The 16,584-nt window shown below is 37.0% G+C and overlaps 2 protein-coding genes across 2 annotated transcripts; one reads left to right on the forward strand and one right to left on the reverse strand.

The window, feature by feature from the left end:
* Window positions 1–7,661: 7,661 nt before the first annotated feature.
* Window positions 7,662–14,174, reverse strand: LOC128242733 (ileal sodium/bile acid cotransporter-like). The gene is made up of 4 exons (XM_052960001.1): window positions 13,371–14,174; window positions 12,104–12,278; window positions 9,614–9,702; window positions 7,662–8,940 (listed from the first exon to the last, which is right to left on the reverse strand). Exons 1-4 carry the CDS (start codon window positions 14,070–14,072, stop codon window positions 8,410–8,412), a joined length of 1,497 nt encoding a protein of 498 aa, XP_052815961.1. The 5' UTR covers window positions 14,073–14,174; the 3' UTR covers window positions 7,662–8,409.
* Window positions 14,175–15,381: 1,207 nt separating this feature from the next.
* On the forward strand, window positions 15,382–16,448 carry LOC128244492 (uncharacterized). The gene is made up of 3 exons (XM_052962493.1): window positions 15,382–15,414; window positions 15,876–16,073; window positions 16,164–16,448. The coding sequence occupies exons 1-3, from the start codon at window positions 15,382–15,384 to the stop codon at window positions 16,446–16,448; spliced, it is 516 nt and encodes a 171-aa protein (XP_052818453.1).
* Window positions 16,449–16,584: the final 136 nt, after the last annotated feature.

Below are 16,584 nucleotides of genomic sequence, written 5' to 3' on the forward strand. Positions count from 1 at the left end.
AGCTATAAGAATGAATAGCAGAGAACTATTTCTCAGCAAACCGAAAGTAGAAAAGTTGACAGCTATAATTATGCATGAGGGGCGCCCCACGGGTAGCGGCGTAAAGCCCACCCTTTAAAAAAGGGGGTAATTCAGAAATAAATAAAATAAAAAATAAAAAAAAACTTCGAAAATAAGCATAAAAGAAACAGAAAATTTGTTTATTTCAGTGTAAGATCGTAATTTCACTCGTGATCAAAAAAAAAACTACATTTTCACTCGTGGCTTCGCCACTCGTGAAAATATATTTTTTTATGACACTCGTGAAATAAAAAACGATCTTACACTGAAATAAACAAATATCCTCTATGTCATTTCATTTCACTGATATTTGTCTATAAATCACCAGAAAGCATATCTAGAAACAAATTTTTATTTAAGACAGTTCCTCTTTAAAATATTAAGTGTGATGGCGGCCATTTTGGCGGTCATCTTGGACGAAATTTAGGTGGGTCCTGAGCTACTTTTTACCTTAACATGCAAAGGTGTCAACAGGCAAAGTTTCCTAATTTTAACCCAAAGTGAACAATTTGGTAAAATGTTGTCACAATATTACTGGACTAACTATCAGGTGGCACAACGTTATATTATATATCTCGTGCATGGATAGTGCATTTTGTTATTTGATAGGAACATTATACCTTAAATTTTCCCTTTAAATCATACTTCGAATCTGGATAAGTTTTAACAAATTGGTGAAATTACCAATTCGAATATGTCTTGTATTGTTGGAGAAAACAACCGTGTAAGAGGTAATAGACATGTAGGTTCTCTTAATTAATCAAACAGCTGTATCGTGTATCTATATCCATGGCGTACATCCATTTAGGGAAGACAGGTAACAAATATCAAAACAATTATTGTAAATGAAAAAGAACAATATGATAGTTTGACCATTTTTATAGTTTAATAAAGGAAACTCCACAAGTAAAGGGGTAACACATTGTGCACATTTAGCGCTCGGGTAATAGTTCGTATTTTTTTCTAGTCAATCGTCGGTTCGATGTGAACGTCTTCAGAATACTCTCATTCTTGAGTAATCTTTAAGGATTTAAAACCAATAATGTAGTGTGCTTTGCTCATAATCAGAGATAAATCTACTAGTCTTTGTAAAAGTGTAACTTTGTGTGTTTGATTTGTTAGTCCTTTGAAGAATGGTCATGTGTTATTCTTTTTACAAATCCTTCGGTAATCCCTTTACATTTTCACACATTTTCCATGTAATATACGCAATCCAACAAATTCTGTTATATGAGTATCAGCTGCCTCATCTTTCATTTTCCCAATAACTTCCTTAATTTCATCAAAATAAAATGAAATCTCTTTTGGGTAATCACTACCATTAACATGTGTTTATCAGCATGTTAATCCTCTTATACATATTTTGTTTTTATTTTATAACAAAGAGAGTCTGTATCAGTGAAATGCAGATTTTATTTTGTAAACTATATTTTTATGTCCGTCTACCTGTCTGTCTGTTAAACTCATCTTGCTTAGAAACGCTAATCGCTAAAGTAAGAACTGCCCAGAAAAGAGTTGAATTGCTATTTTACAAAAAGTGGTTTTGACAGACATTTTGTAAATAAGGCAATGCAACTCTTTTCTTGGCAGTGCGTACTGGTAATGTTTTGCCTTATTTGTAAGTACATAAAGAACCGAGAGGGCTTTCCCTGCTATGGATAATTGGTTTTAATTAAAATAGACCCGGTATAGTTAAAAACTGTTCCAAGGAAATTAACATCATGAACTGTTTCGAAGTATTTATTGTCATATATTTCCAATTTTCATTTTCACCTAACATGCCCCTTTCCCGAAAAAGCATTATCTTTGTCTTTGCTATGTTACCTTTTAGTACCCATTTCAAAAAATAACCAAGCAACCAATTTAAGCTTTTTTTAAGTCATGTACAGAAACTACCATATCGTCGGTAAATAACATCAGTATAACAGTTACATATAGCTGTATGAATGAACTAATGTAAGAGCTGTACGTAGCTTAACTATGCAGTAATCATGGACATATCTTATTACCTCATTTTTCTTCAATGAATACATTTTAGCTTTCAATTGAAATATTTTATAAAAATAACATGTAAATATGATTTTTTTTATTTTGGAAAATATTTAAACGTATTACTTCTTAGTTAAAATATGAAAATGACTGCGAATTGCTGTCACTTCTATCTCATGTCACTTATGGCATTTAAGGACAATTTAAGTCGTGATGGCGTCACGGCGGGATCAAGCCATAATACAGCTAATGGGCGCGGGCAGACCTTGATAAACTCAAACAAGCAAAACCAAACTGAGCATTTAAGAAAGTCACGTGATACACACTTTTCGCACTAACGTTGTGCGCGGTCAATTTAGACTATACTTTCGGTTTACTGCATGTTTGTTATTGTGATAAAAGCATTTTTTAACAAACTTTTAAAAAATGTCAAAAAGGTTAAGAGAGGTCAGTTGGATATACAGTTATTTCGATAAGTTTACAAACTGGGACTGGGACTTTACACAAAAAGGATATGTGTGCTTAAATTCAGATAAATAAATGAATATTTCTAATGGACTATTAGTTCTATGTTAAAGCAGTTAAAAAATCTTGAAGTTCTAATATGATTTTGGAAATATATCATAATTGAATATATTTAAAATTTACTTAAGATGCTTCTGTAATACGGGCTCTGTTGTACTTCTAACATTCCTCTAAATACAGTTTGTTTATTCAGACCATTGTACTCTTGTTAATGGTCGCGTGAACTTTATTTTGAATATCATAATTGCATATTTTTAATTATAATAATAAATACCATATAACTTGTTATAAATACTTTCAATATATTTTCTTATAATGCTCATGAGCTGTTATTTATAAAACATCCTAGGCATTTCCTAATATTAGGTTAAGTATTTCACTGGTCATATGAAATAATAACTGAATAATATCTGAAATACTTTATTTTTATTAATTTTATGTAATACACATTTCTATGTTAAATAAAACTTGTAGTTGTACTTCTTAATTTGACCATGAACATTTTAGGAAGTCGATCTAAGTTAAGAAATGAATTATATAATTCCAGCTCAGTTTTTATCATACCCTGTTTTTATCATACCCTTTATAACCTGGAAAAGTGTAGAATTTCCCTTAATCACCGAAAGCTTGTGTCACACTTAACTCATAGCTAAAAACATAAAACCTTAAGTTCATAATTGTTTGTATTACAGCACCTGGGATTTTTATGCCCCAAAGGGTGGCATATTGTTATCTGATTGTCTGCCCGTCCATCAGTCCGTCCCCACGTTGTCCGAACAATATCTGAAGAATGCTTAGGCCCAGGGTTCTTAAGCTTTGTAGGCAGGTTAGTCGTGACTAGCAGATAAAACCTTTTGATTTTGAGGTTAGTTGGTAAAAGGTCAATGTCGTGGTAACCTTTAGCTGAAAATCGGTTTCCGATCAATATATGAAGACCACTATTTGCCAAGGACCTCAACCTGCGTAGGCAGGTTGGTCATAACCAGCAGATGAACCCTATTGCTTTAGAGGTCAGTGGGTCAAAGGTCAAGGTCGTTGTGACCGTAAGCTGAAAATTTCTTATTAATAATTGAAAACGCTCAGGCCTAGAGACCTCGAACTTGGTAGAGGTCACTTAAACATGACCAACACTCTAACTATTTTGACGTCAGTTGGTCAAGAGTCAAGGTCGTGGTGACCGAATTCGTTCAATAACTGAAGAATGCTTGTATCCAGGTACCTCAAACTTGGTATGCTGGTGAACTGCAACTGCTTCATTTTAGTCATGTTTCAAAAACATTTGCGGCGTCTTTAATGCTTTGCATCAAAATTAGTCTTGTATCATCTGAGGTAAGTCTGCTATTCAATTAGTGGGCATCGTCATCATACAGCAGTACAATATGTTCGTAATAATTTACACACATGACAGACAGTCACTAATAAATTGGAGCGATATCAGGAAAAAATCCTTATTGTCATTATTGTCAAGCAGTGGCACTAAAGGTGCACCCATAAGTTTCATAGTAAACATGGATTCGTCCAATTGAAGTACTTCTGATACAAACTCAATGCCGAAACATAAAATAGCGCACACATATTTAGTCCGCAATTCAGTTGATGCTGCACTTTCACTGACTAGGTGAGCAATTTTGTCCGTGGTTTGGACATTACCGTTTTGACAAAGTGTTAAAGAGTCAAGTCGGTAGCTGCGACACCATAGTTTTGCAACCTCGTGCATATGCTTCTCTGAGCAGCACGACAACACGTCCAGTACACAATTGACGGAAAGATAGTTGGTTGTAAAATTCTGAATCGAGCAAAGTCCGAGACTGTCATAATTCTGTATCTCCACAGTTCTGTCTCGTATTTATATACTTATTGCTTGACAGTTCTTTTCCATACATACTTACCCGGCAATGTTGTCGGATCTACAAAAACATTGTTAATAACAGAATGCAGATCTTATTTACAGAGTGTGTAACAAATATCTCGAATTAAACCGTACTTTATAGTAGTGTTACAAGAAATGAATGGCAGATATCTGCGTTTAAAAATATTTCGACATGTACTTTTACATTCAAGGCTTAATATATTGTGTAAAAACACAAGTTTCCTAAATCACATCGCAGGTAAGCTTTTGCAGTCCAACCATTGCTTCACACATATCTGATCTTGTCAAAACATGAAAACCCTATATTTTTTAACAATGAATGCTGAATGTTGTCCATAGTATACATGTTATGCGCAGTTAGGTTACACCATTATTCGCAGCCATAAAGTGCTAATGGTTTGATTATTTTCTTGTAAAGATCAGCGCTTACTAAATGGTTCACTCCGAAGGGGTGGACACCCTGTGCAGCCATAGAAAAAATGCGTTTTTAGCCTTTTGTAGTCTTTCCTGAATTCTTAACTATTCTCTCCATTTCGGGAGTGAATAAATCAACTTTTTTCCTCAGATTTTTTTTAATTAGTATCAATTATTCGGATTTTAAATACCTACTGCAGTGTTCCGCTATAATTAGATACTATTAAAATATATTAGTATTTGTATGTCATATTCAATAGGTTAACATATGGAAAAACTTTTTAATATCGGAAAGAGAAGCAGCACACTGGAAAGGTATACAAAAGTATAATATGCTAAAGTTTGGGAAGGAATGTCTTTTTTGTCCATGAATTGAGATTGTCTAAAAACGTATCAACAAACCATTTTCGGCATTTTAACGAAATTTAATCCCGCTTTGGATAAGGCTTAAAAATGTTAAACATGAATCTAAGGGATGTTTTTGCCTCAGAACCCAAATTCTTTGGGGCAAAGAATTCATTTAGTTTCACAACAAATCACTCATTTTTTTAACTGGATTAATTCTAACATACATCATCATTGCTAATGAAAACAAGCAGCGAGAATTGCAAAACAAGAAAGAATAACAAAGCAGAGTACAAAAGATAGTCTTCCTTATAAAATATCAGAGATATTGAGATATATATGGACGAATGAAAGTGAATTAGAGGAGATTTTGTAATATATATATCTCAACAAGAAGCTGCCTATCAATCAAATTATTTTTCACGACTGTGTCTTATAGAGAACAAGCCCTAGAATAATGTTCCAATTTTCAAGCAAAGAAGAAACATATTCAATAGTCAGTTCAAATCTTAAAAATATCAGTTCAGTAAATTACACAGAAACAAGAACCTTATAAAAAGTTATGATTTTATTAAAGAGGGTAGATTAACAATATCTAACGTCATGTGTACTAAATCCACTAAGTTAAAATCACCTGAACCCCCTACATCATGTTAACGATGCGATAGCGCGTAAGTTAACAAAGTATGTTCGAGTACAAATCTACAAAATTCAATGGCGAATTCAATGGTTCGTCTTAATTGTTCAAATATGCAGAATTGTGAAGAGAAGTAAACTTTCGTTGTATTTTAATTATTTGAATAGTTCAAGACATTTCGGGAGTGAATAAATCAACTTTTTTCCTCAGATTTTTTTTAATTAGTATCAATTATTTGGATTTTAAATACCTACTACAGTTTTCCGCTATAATTAGATACTATTAAAATATATTAGTATTTGTATGTCATATTCAATAGGTTAGCATATGGAAATACTAACATATGTATTAAATATGAGTACGCAAGTGTGAGTATGAGTGATACCCCCATTTAAAAAAGTCTCATCATTTTTTTTCTAGTTATATCATATGTGATTTACGAACATTACAAACCATTATATATACGAGCCAAGGAGCATATATGAGAAAAGAAATTGAAAGTATATACGAGTATATATAACAAAACAACAAACACATCCGAAAATGAACGACTTACAATGTTACATAATTCTATAATTGTCATAAAAAGAAACATGCATATTATCACTGCTATCGTCTATAACAAGAGCTTTTACAGAAATGTGAGAAATAATCCCGAGTTGGCCTTGTCAAAGTGTTAGCCAATTGATCAATTGGTTAATATTTTCCACTATGATGAAGTAATTATTACCGATAGATGAAAAGCAATAGACAAAAAATGCAGCACTACCATATGTCAATAAAATGTGGTTGGATCGTCGCATCAACCTAAGGTAGCTCATTAAAAACTCAATGACATAATTGCCCTTTTCACTGAGATTCAGAAGCATTAGAGTGAAAGACTTAGAACCATAACCACGCAAAACATCACAGCCAAAGAAAAATTATGTTGTGGTTGTTATCATTCTATTTAAGCATTAACAACATTTTTTGGGGCAAAACATTATTAAACGTACCCATATTAACAATATTCAAAAAGTACACGTACCCGTGCAAACTACAGTCCATACGTACACGTACCCGTGTAAACAACAGTCCATACGTACACGTACCCGTGCAAACTACAGTCCATACGTACACGTACCCGTGCAAACTACAGTCCATACGTACACGTACCCGTGTAAACAACAGTCTCCAAGTACATGTACCCGTGCAATCATTATTCAACACATACACGTACCCATGCAAACGTAGCCACCACGAACCCGTGCAAACAATTTCTACACGTACATGTAACCTTGCAGCATAGCCACCACGTACACGTGTAAACAATTTTCTACACGTGCCCGTTACCGTGCAAACAGAGCAACCACGTACACGTGTAAACAATTTTCTACACGTACCCGTTACCGTGCAAACATAGTCACCAGGTACCCGTGTAAATAATTTTCTACACGAGCATGTAAACGTGCAAATATAGCCACCAGGTATCCGTGCAAAAAACAGTCACCTAGTTCACGGACCCGAGTAAAAAAGACAACATGTACACGTACACGTTCAAGCACAGTCAACATAAACACGTACTCGAACAATCTGCAATTCGCAACTACTCTATAGAGAATACATATGTTTGTTTTAAATAAAACACTCAGCATAATGACGTCATTAATAAGTTAATTGCTGCTCTCTGATTGGACAGGTGTGGCGTCATGCGACCGATTGAAAAACGACGCTTCGAATATCCGTTGTTCCTTTCCTCCACACATAACCGATTTCTCTCCTAAACCGTACCTGAACTACCTTATATTTTAAAAACAAAACTTACAACTCCCCCCCCCCCCCCCCCCCCCCACACACACACACACACGATATTGTACGGATTGCTTCGGTTTTTTGTGGGTTCAAACAGTACGAAACGCTCGGGCCAATTAGAAAATGAATGATTAGTAAGCTTGAATAACATGTATATAGTATTATTACACAAGCAATATCTCTACGAATGGGGTTTGCCACGTTGATTGAATTGTGAATTCTTTTCCATGAATCACTTTAGAATGTAAACTGTTCTTAAAGATGTCATTGATTCTGAGTGGGAAACTCAAAGTTTAATGAATTTTTTTTTCAACTTTACCACCATAAATAAAGACGCAAAGATTCAATCAGCGTGACAATTCATCGTCGGCCACCACGGTATTTTTCCGGTACACTTCATATATCCCGTGGGACAATTGACTGACAAAATCTCGTTTTAATGAATAAGCATGGGACAGAAGAGACAACTCTTCTTTCAGTGAATTCGCATGCTACACTCAAATATTGTTCAATAACTTGACAGTGGCAATAGCCTCCGTGGCCGTGTGGTCTTGACTACAGCCAAATATTATTGTATAGAGAAGGCGCAGCCGGTTAATTTCCAACAATCACCAAAATATTTTTCAACCGTAAAGCATCTGGTACTTTGCGGAACCAATGAAACTGCCTCATTAATTATTCATGATTACGAGATTTTCGTAGCCAATTTGCCCACGGTACACAACGAAGTATAGCATCCGACGATGGACAAATATTTACATTTTACTGGTGGAATGGTTCAAACAGAACTCAATTTCTCGACAATATTCTTAGATTGGACGTCTATTTTTTCATCATTGACGTTCACAGGTTCATACTTCTTGAAGAATTTCACGTACACATTGTAAACAATAGTAACGACGAAAGGCGGGATTGGTGTCATCATGGCGGACGACAAAGGCGCGACGGTGGCGATGTCCCCAAGTGGCGGCGGAAATGAGAGCAGCAGCACGAGCATTGCGATACCGATATTCTGCATTCCGGTCTCCAACGCGATCGTGACCACGCGCGCTTTCGGTTGCCGTAAAATTACGGCAATAACGCCTCCAAGTAAATAGCCGAAATACGGCAGCAGGCATCCGGCGAGGACGTGGACGGGGCGGAACATCTTGAAGATGTAGAGGTTTGACCAAATGCCGACGGTAAGGAATACTATGATACAGACGAGCGTGGTCGGCTTGAGCACTTTAATGATGAAGAGTGCGACCTTTGTGAACTTGTACTTGATGAAGATGCCGATAAACAGCGGAATAACAACGGAAGCAATAACCTGAAAGTAGAAAACAGTTTTTAAAGCTGCACTCTCACATGCTGAAGATGTTGACTATTCTTTTAATCTGTGTCTCAGAATCAGCTGTTTTCACATCAGTGCCTTTAACTTAGTAATATATAGAGGATATTTGTTTATTCCAGTGTAAGATCGTATTTCATTTCATGAGTGTCATAGAAATACATATTTTCACTAGTGGCAACATTTTCCGCTATAAAAGTGACGTGTTTTGTTTTGATCAAGGGGAAGCGGCTACACCTGCAATTAATTTTAAAAGTAGTTCTAAAAGTTGATATTTTCACTGTTTTTATTTCACTGATGCTATCGAAAAGCATGAAAGAAAGGATATGTTATTTTTATTATCACTTGCTTCCGGACATTACGCAAAAATAGGCACATTCATAGACAAACAATATTAAAAAAATGTTGTTAAAACGGTCAATCTGTGTGAGTGCAGCTTGAAGATGTCTGCAGCTGTCTTAACAATGAAAGAGTTATAGTTCCACCTTATTTAGCGAACATTTATTAAATAAGTCTCTTAATATATACATATATTGTTTGGATCTCTAGGTAAGAACGCTTTTTCTAGGTCGTATTAACATCGTGTGTGGACATCAAGCATTGTCCTAGAGGTGGGTTCCATAATGACCACGTGCTGTAATCTGGTACGCACCTGTAGAATGTTCAAGTAGGGAATGCGGATGTCCGAGCTGTCATCTACCAGGGTCGACCCTAGAGTGTAGATCCACAGGGGCATCATGCCTGAAACAACAAAGAAGATAGCAATGGTTGTCTATGGTGGGCCTAGATTATTACCGTGTAATACTATTCTCCAATTTTGACATTTTTCCGCTGCGTCCTATCTTTTATATTAAGGGTTCTTATGCGTTTTCTCACCCTTTCTTGTCTGCGTCCTATCTATGCTAGCGTCCTTATACACAGTATAATACGATACAGAGTTCATAATGAAGTGAAGCAAAATGCATATCCATTATTGGAGTTATGACTATATACCTGCCAAAAATATATTAAATTAATTTATTTGACTATACCCCCAGCAGAGCTGTTGAAAAAAATGTCTTCTAACGGTTGTAAGCGGACCGTGCACGTGAATTTCGAGTAATCACACTAGCCGATACATTGTATTTAGAAAGGCCATAATAATAATCTAATGATTATATTTTGGACAAATATTTCTATTTATCTATTAATACATCTGTATTTATTTATTTATTAATGCATTTATTTGCCCAGTAATATATGCAATACACTTAACGTCGTATAAGTCAAATACAGTTACTCGTTTTTTTCTTCACAAGTGTTTTTTTAACGACGTAAGAAACCGTTTCGCTAGGACGAACAGCAATGGTCTAACGAAATGGCTACTTATGTCTGTTAGAGGACACTTGGGAAGAAATGTTCGTACTGTATCTATTACGTAATAAGATATGTGATCACATGTACTCTCCATGAAAAAGTGGAGAGATGATATAGCAACTGTTGTATACCACATGTGTATGACATTGGGTTACCGTGCAATATGTAGCATGGTTATATTGAATTAACGTTGTCATTTATCGGAACTCCTTGGCTATTTCCCATCGAAAAAAATCTGGAAATTCCGAATGATCGATACGCTGCTCTTGCACAGTAAGAGCTCTGCCCAGCGACTGGTTACCGTTCTGATATGAGAATTAATCTTAAAACAAAAACAAGGCTGAATGCATTCTCCATTATAGAACAAAAAGCTAACTAACTGTACAGTAAACTAACGATGAGTATAAGCTTCGCCTTGTAACGTGCTAAAACATGATAGCTCTGTCATACGATACATACATCAATAGTTTCTATAAAAATATATATTACTGAAGAAAGGACAAATTTAACGAAGCCTGTAGAATGCGGTAAACAGATTTCAAAGTGGTAGATAATATATCATAATATGACCCTGTAAATATCCGGTTGAATGTCTTTGGCGAGGTTTGGGTATCTTCTTTCAACGTTTAAAAGTAAGGACTCCGTAAGTCACGGTGAAATATGCATATGGCATTCTTTTTTATACATTTCACCAATTTGATTAAACCATACAATTTAGCCTTGGCGCTACCGCAGTTCTAACTCTAGTTTTGACTGTACCGTTGTTCTGACTGAACCGTAGTTATGACTGTACCGAAGTTCTGACTGTACGGTAGTTGTGACTGTATGGTAGTTCTGATTGTACGGTAGTTCTGACTTTATCGTAGTTCTGACAGTACTGTAGCTCTGACTAAGCGGTAGTTCTTATTGTACGCTAGCTCTAACTGTACGGTAGTTCTTACTGTACGGTAGTTGTGACTGTACGGTAGTTGTGACTTTACGATAGTTTTAACTGTACCGTAGTTTTGACTGTACGGTAGTTTCGACTGTACCGTAGTTTTGACTGTACGACAATTTTGACTTTACAATAGTTTTGACTGTACCATTTTCCTGACTGAAACGTAGTTCTGACTGTAGTTTTGACTGAATCGCAGTTCTGACTGTAGTTCTGACTGTTTTGTAGTGGTTGTTTTGATTGTACCGTAGTTCTGACTGTACGGTAGTGGTTGTTTTGATTGAACCGTAGTTATGCCTGTTGTTTTGACTGTACCGTAGTATTGCCTGTAGTTTTGACTGGACCGTAGTTCTGCCTGTAGTTTTGACTGTACCGTTGTTCTTAAGTAGTTAAACAGTAGTGACTTAACGGTTATTCTGACTGTACGGTAGTTGTGACAGTACGGTAGTTGTGACTGTACGGTAATTGTGACTGTACGGTAGTTGTGACTGTACGGTAGTTGTGACTGTACGGTAGTTGTGACTGTACGGTTGTTGTGACTGTTCGGTAGTTTTGACTGTACGGTAGTTGTGACTGAACGGTGGTTCTGACTATACGGTAGTTCTGACAGTACCGTAGTTCTGAATGTAAGTTTTTTTCTGACTTACATTATTAATGACTGTACGGTAGTTTTAACTATACGGTAGTTTTGACTGTTCGGTAGTTCTGACTGGTAGGTAGTTCTTGCTGTAAAATCTTTAAAATGGTGTAGTAAAAGAAAAGTTATCTTTGTTTTAAGTCTTCATTTTAAGCAATATGTTGCCTTCCGACATAATATGACGTAATTTATCACACACTGAGCTAACATAATACCTATGGATGCGACCGAGCTGACGAACGTCATGGTTATAGAGAGTGAGACGTCCCCGTCGAGCAGGTATGTGTATATGTTGGACAGCCCGCCTCCCGGGCACACACCGCAAAGAAACACTCCCAGGGACACGGACTTGTCACCCAAGGGCACCAGCCGCGCAACCCCGTACCCGATCTGCAATGACCAATGATAAACATTGTCAGTAAGCATGATATCATACATTGTTCTGGACATGTTCTTATAGCTTCTGATTTCTGATTCCGGCCCCGATTTCTCGAAACTTCTTAAGATCATTAGGATTAAGTAGCTTATTTCAATAAGGCAGACTACATTCTTGATTTGGAATTTGATAAATAAAAAACGGTTTATTGTGTTTATCATAATTATAAGTTCCATTTAAAGCATGAAAAGGTTAAAAACTCTTAAAGAAGTAAATATTACGCAAACTGTTGAAAGACAAAACTAGTGAGCTTAGCTTAATCCTGTTATAAGGAACTTAAGAAGTTTTGAGAAATTGTGGCCAGGTCTAAATGCTTTAACCCGCCACACCCTATCAAAGTTTGAGCTTTTTCGTATTTCGCTCCGCCACGTATGAAAGACATGGTGGCTGATTTCTGCCATAACGTGATTTTTAGTCTTCTAATAAAGCCTCAGAGTGTAAACAGTAAAATCCATGAGACAATTTGTGATAATTTGTGATAAAAGGTTGGTTAACTCCTACGGTGATAGAAAGTAAATGTACACTTATATATGTCCCCGGATGTATCATTTTAAAGTTAAGTTCATGTGTCATAAATAACAATTTCACTTTATTATATTTACATTCGACAAATTACACGAAAGAGCAAACGACCCCTGCACCGTAATCATTAGGCATAATCATGGGAATTGTAGCACTTAGTTTATGATAGTTCGAGTTTATTATTTATGCATAATCTCCTTTAAATGTTAGCAAATACAACGATTTATTGATGAAATTATTTGCATACAAAATCAGACTGCATCTTAAAATGATTCTTTCATAATAAATAAATATATATATATATATATATATATATATATATATATATATATATATATATATATATATATATATATATATATATATATATATATATATATATATAACTTATTTAGACATAATGGTCAGCTTCGGTAAAAACAATAGCACGAACCTCATTTGCGACATTATTTCAGAAGACAGAAACAGTATATAGACAACAAATGGATCAAAAGCCAAATCAGCTAACGAATCTTTGTTCCTACCAATGGCATGAGTAAATACTGGCATCCAAACCCGATCCCGGGGGCCACCGGTCGTCTCAGGCACTCTTTGACCACGCCCATGTCCAGCTTGCACCCGAATCCCATGGTCAGTAATATAACCATAAATCCCAAAAGGTAGCGGAATATGTGGTCTACTGGCCTCATCTTGCGTAACACCGTCACCGGAAACCAGTGGGTGACTGCACCTCCGTTGGCGTCAATGCGGACCCCGGGTTGGGGCTCAAAGCTGCTGTTGTACATGCTGATACCTCCGACTTCATCGTATTGCAGTATATTCGAACCTTGGTCTCTTATTGCCAGTCCAAGTCTTGACAGACCGATCACAGTGCTCCTCAGTCGCAGAGTAAGCACGCCATCAATAGACAACGTTTTATTTCTTCCATTGCCGAGTGTAGAAGAATCTCCATTAGCATCACAGGGAATAGTTATCGTGCTATTACTTAAAACGTTAAAGATGTCATTTTCCTTAAGATGTTCTATGTATATGCTTACATAACTGTCCGCACAGGGTAAACTATAGTTCACTTTTACATCTACTTCCTCAAACATGAAAATAACCACTGGCTCTTGAAGAGCGAATACAGTGCGTACACTATTTTGGCTGGTCAAATGGTCCGGGGTTACAAAACACAATATAAGTGTACACTTAAGAATCAGTGCAAGAAGAAAATAAAATCCCATTTTAGAAACTGTCACTTGCTGCACTATTTATTTAGCCTTTATCATGAAGACATGCAAACGTTATCAGAAAAGGAGATGGATATAGGCGTTTATAAGCAGACAGAGTATCGGTAAATATAGAAAATGACTGTTTAAGTGGGTGGCTTTAAACTAGAACACCACAACAGACATTATATGAAAGGGTATAGAGCATAGCTTATACAACGGGGTCAGCCTTAAGCACAAACGCAAACATAAGACATGGTTGATCAACAATAACCATTGATACTTTGAAGGGACAAAACACCAGATTGTCCAAAAATCGGCAAATGCAGAAATTTCTCAAAACATGCATAGAATTGTCAATGCCATCTAGTACGAGGCCGATAATACATCATTTTACATAATTAAAAGTATAAACGCAACTATATTGTCGCTGTTTCAGCTGTCTTTCCATGTTTAAAAAAGCAATGTTTGTTTCCGGAAAATTTGCAAGTCATATGATGGTTTTCACATACTAAACTGCCAATAAGCGCTTTTGCAGCTCGCTCTCATTTTCAGCGAGTTGACCTCTATCAAAAGTTTCCATCGGTCAATATTATTACCGAGGTTGATCTGTCGGGCTCTGTGTCTCCGTTGTTTTGCAGCAGTATTCGGCTTATTTGCAATGTCCGTTCTGCCGGGAATCCATGAAGTGTGTATATTTAGCACGTGCAAGTCACGCGATGAGTACAGATACATATACTGACGCAGTTTTTAATATTACTTGGATTTATGTGGTAGACAACCGCAGTAAATTTCGAATTGGACAAATGCGCAAAAACTGAGATAGGTGCATGCGTCGTAAGCGATGTGATACACCAGTTTGTAAGATGTAACGCGCACAACGATATCAAGTTTATGCTAGTTTTTTTATATTTTCTATTTTTCTTGCAAAGTATAATCTGGTGGCTAGTCCTTTTAAATGCACTTCCTGGTATAAAACTGTACATGTGTACAACGGTTATTCTACAAGTTTTTATTGTTTGCGTCGTTAAATAGTCTCCCTCTTTCAATAAACTGTAATGAATACAATTATTTAACCTAACAAAGCGACACCGACATTCGAAAACATATTTAATTTATTCTGATTATATTTGTTAACTATATACCATTTAGATAAAGAGTGAATCGCCTGGAGCAGATACATTTTAAATGAGTATTTTACAGAAGCAATTGACCATACTATTTTTTAGATCTATGGGTATATTTCAGAGATGTTCTATTTTATTTTAAAATCCGGAACCTTTGTAGTTTCTTGAACCAAAGTAATTATTCTATGTGAAATAAAATGGGGATACATTGTGTGGAACCAATTTTTGAGGTAATACATTGTTAAGAAGTTTTGCAAAGCGTTTTACGTCCGTACTTAATCAAGAAAAACAAATGATGTGAAGTAAATTACATGTATGTTATTTCTGTACAAATTCGACGATTTTCGGAAATCGGCACTAGTACGGCAGCGCAGCGGTTCCACATCGTTTAGAACGGTAGAGAAAAATAGCATTGGCCGGAGACGGTATCAATGAACATGCTCATAATTTCTGCCGTTGCGCTTCCGGAGCTGACAACGCGAATACAACGTCAGTGCAATAGCAGTTCTCCGGTATCGCTTCATTAATTCAGTAGAACGCTGGTAATGCACCGTTATTAATCGGCGATTCTCCGGTGGCCTCAATGTGTACCGGACTGGTACCGATGTGATACCTTAGTCATGCCAATGTACTAACGATGTGCTACCGTTCTTAGTGATGTGATGCCTGACTTCTACCGGCCATCAACCAGTACAACGGCAGCTCAACGGTACCGGCCATCGACCAGTACAACGGCAGCTCAACGGTACCGATCATCGACCAGTACAACGGCAGCTCAACGGTACCGCCCATCGACCAGTACAACGGCAGCTCAACGGTACCGCCCATCGACCAGTACAACGGCAGCTCAACGGTATCGCCCATCGACCAGTACAACGGCAGCTCAACGGTACCGCCCATCGACCAGTACAACGGCAGCTCAACGGTATCGGCCATCGACTAGTACAACGGCAGCTCAACGGTACCGCCCATCGACCAGTACAACGGCAGCTCAACGGTACCGCCCATCGACCAGTACAAGGGCAGCTCAACGGTACCGCCCATCGACCAGTACAAAGGCAGCTCAACGGTACCGGCCATCGACCAGTTCAACGGCAGCTCAACGGTATCGGCCATCGACCAGTACATAGGCAGCTCAACGGTATCGGTCATTGACCAGTACATCGGCAGCTCAACGGTACCGGCCATCGACAGTACAACGGCAGCTCAACGGTACCGGCCATCGACAGTACAACGGCAGCTCAACGGTATCACTCCGCTCTAGCTCGGGTCAGCAGCTGCACAAGATATATTCGGTCTTATATCGGCTCATACGCCTGTACTACATCAGTATTACTACAGCCAGTTGTGGTTTTTCGACGGAGCTCCGCCATTGTTAATTGTGAGCTCGGTTTAGTCCC

This window comes from Mya arenaria, chromosome 8 (genome assembly GCF_026914265.1).
Source record: "Mya arenaria isolate MELC-2E11 chromosome 8, ASM2691426v1".
Taxonomy (NCBI): Eukaryota; Metazoa; Mollusca; class Bivalvia; order Myida; family Myidae; genus Mya; species Mya arenaria.

Excerpts from the sequence above, each read along its gene's own strand:
- LOC128244492 (XM_052962493.1), top strand. The coding sequence starts at position 15,382 with ATGGGGATACATTGTGTGGAACCAATTTTTGAG. Across the intron at positions 15,415-15,875 it reads GTGTGGAACCAATTTTTGAG|TACAACGGCAGCTCAACGGT; the intron begins GTAATACATTGT and ends GCCATCAACCAG. Across the intron at positions 16,074-16,163 it reads AGTACAACGGCAGCTCAACG|TACAACGGCAGCTCAACGGT; the intron begins GTACCGCCCATC and ends CCCATCGACCAG.
- LOC128242733 (XM_052960001.1), bottom strand. The coding sequence starts at position 14,072 with ATGGGATTTTATTTTCTTCTTGCACTGATTCTTAAGTGTACACTTATA. Across the intron at positions 12,279-13,370 it reads AGTATTTACTCATGCCATTG|ATCGGGTACGGGGTTGCGCG; the intron begins GTAGGAACAAAG and ends TGGTCATTGCAG. Across the intron at positions 8,941-9,613 it reads CCTACTTGAACATTCTACAG|GTTATTGCTTCCGTTGTTAT; the intron begins GTGCGTACCAGA and ends TTCTACTTTCAG.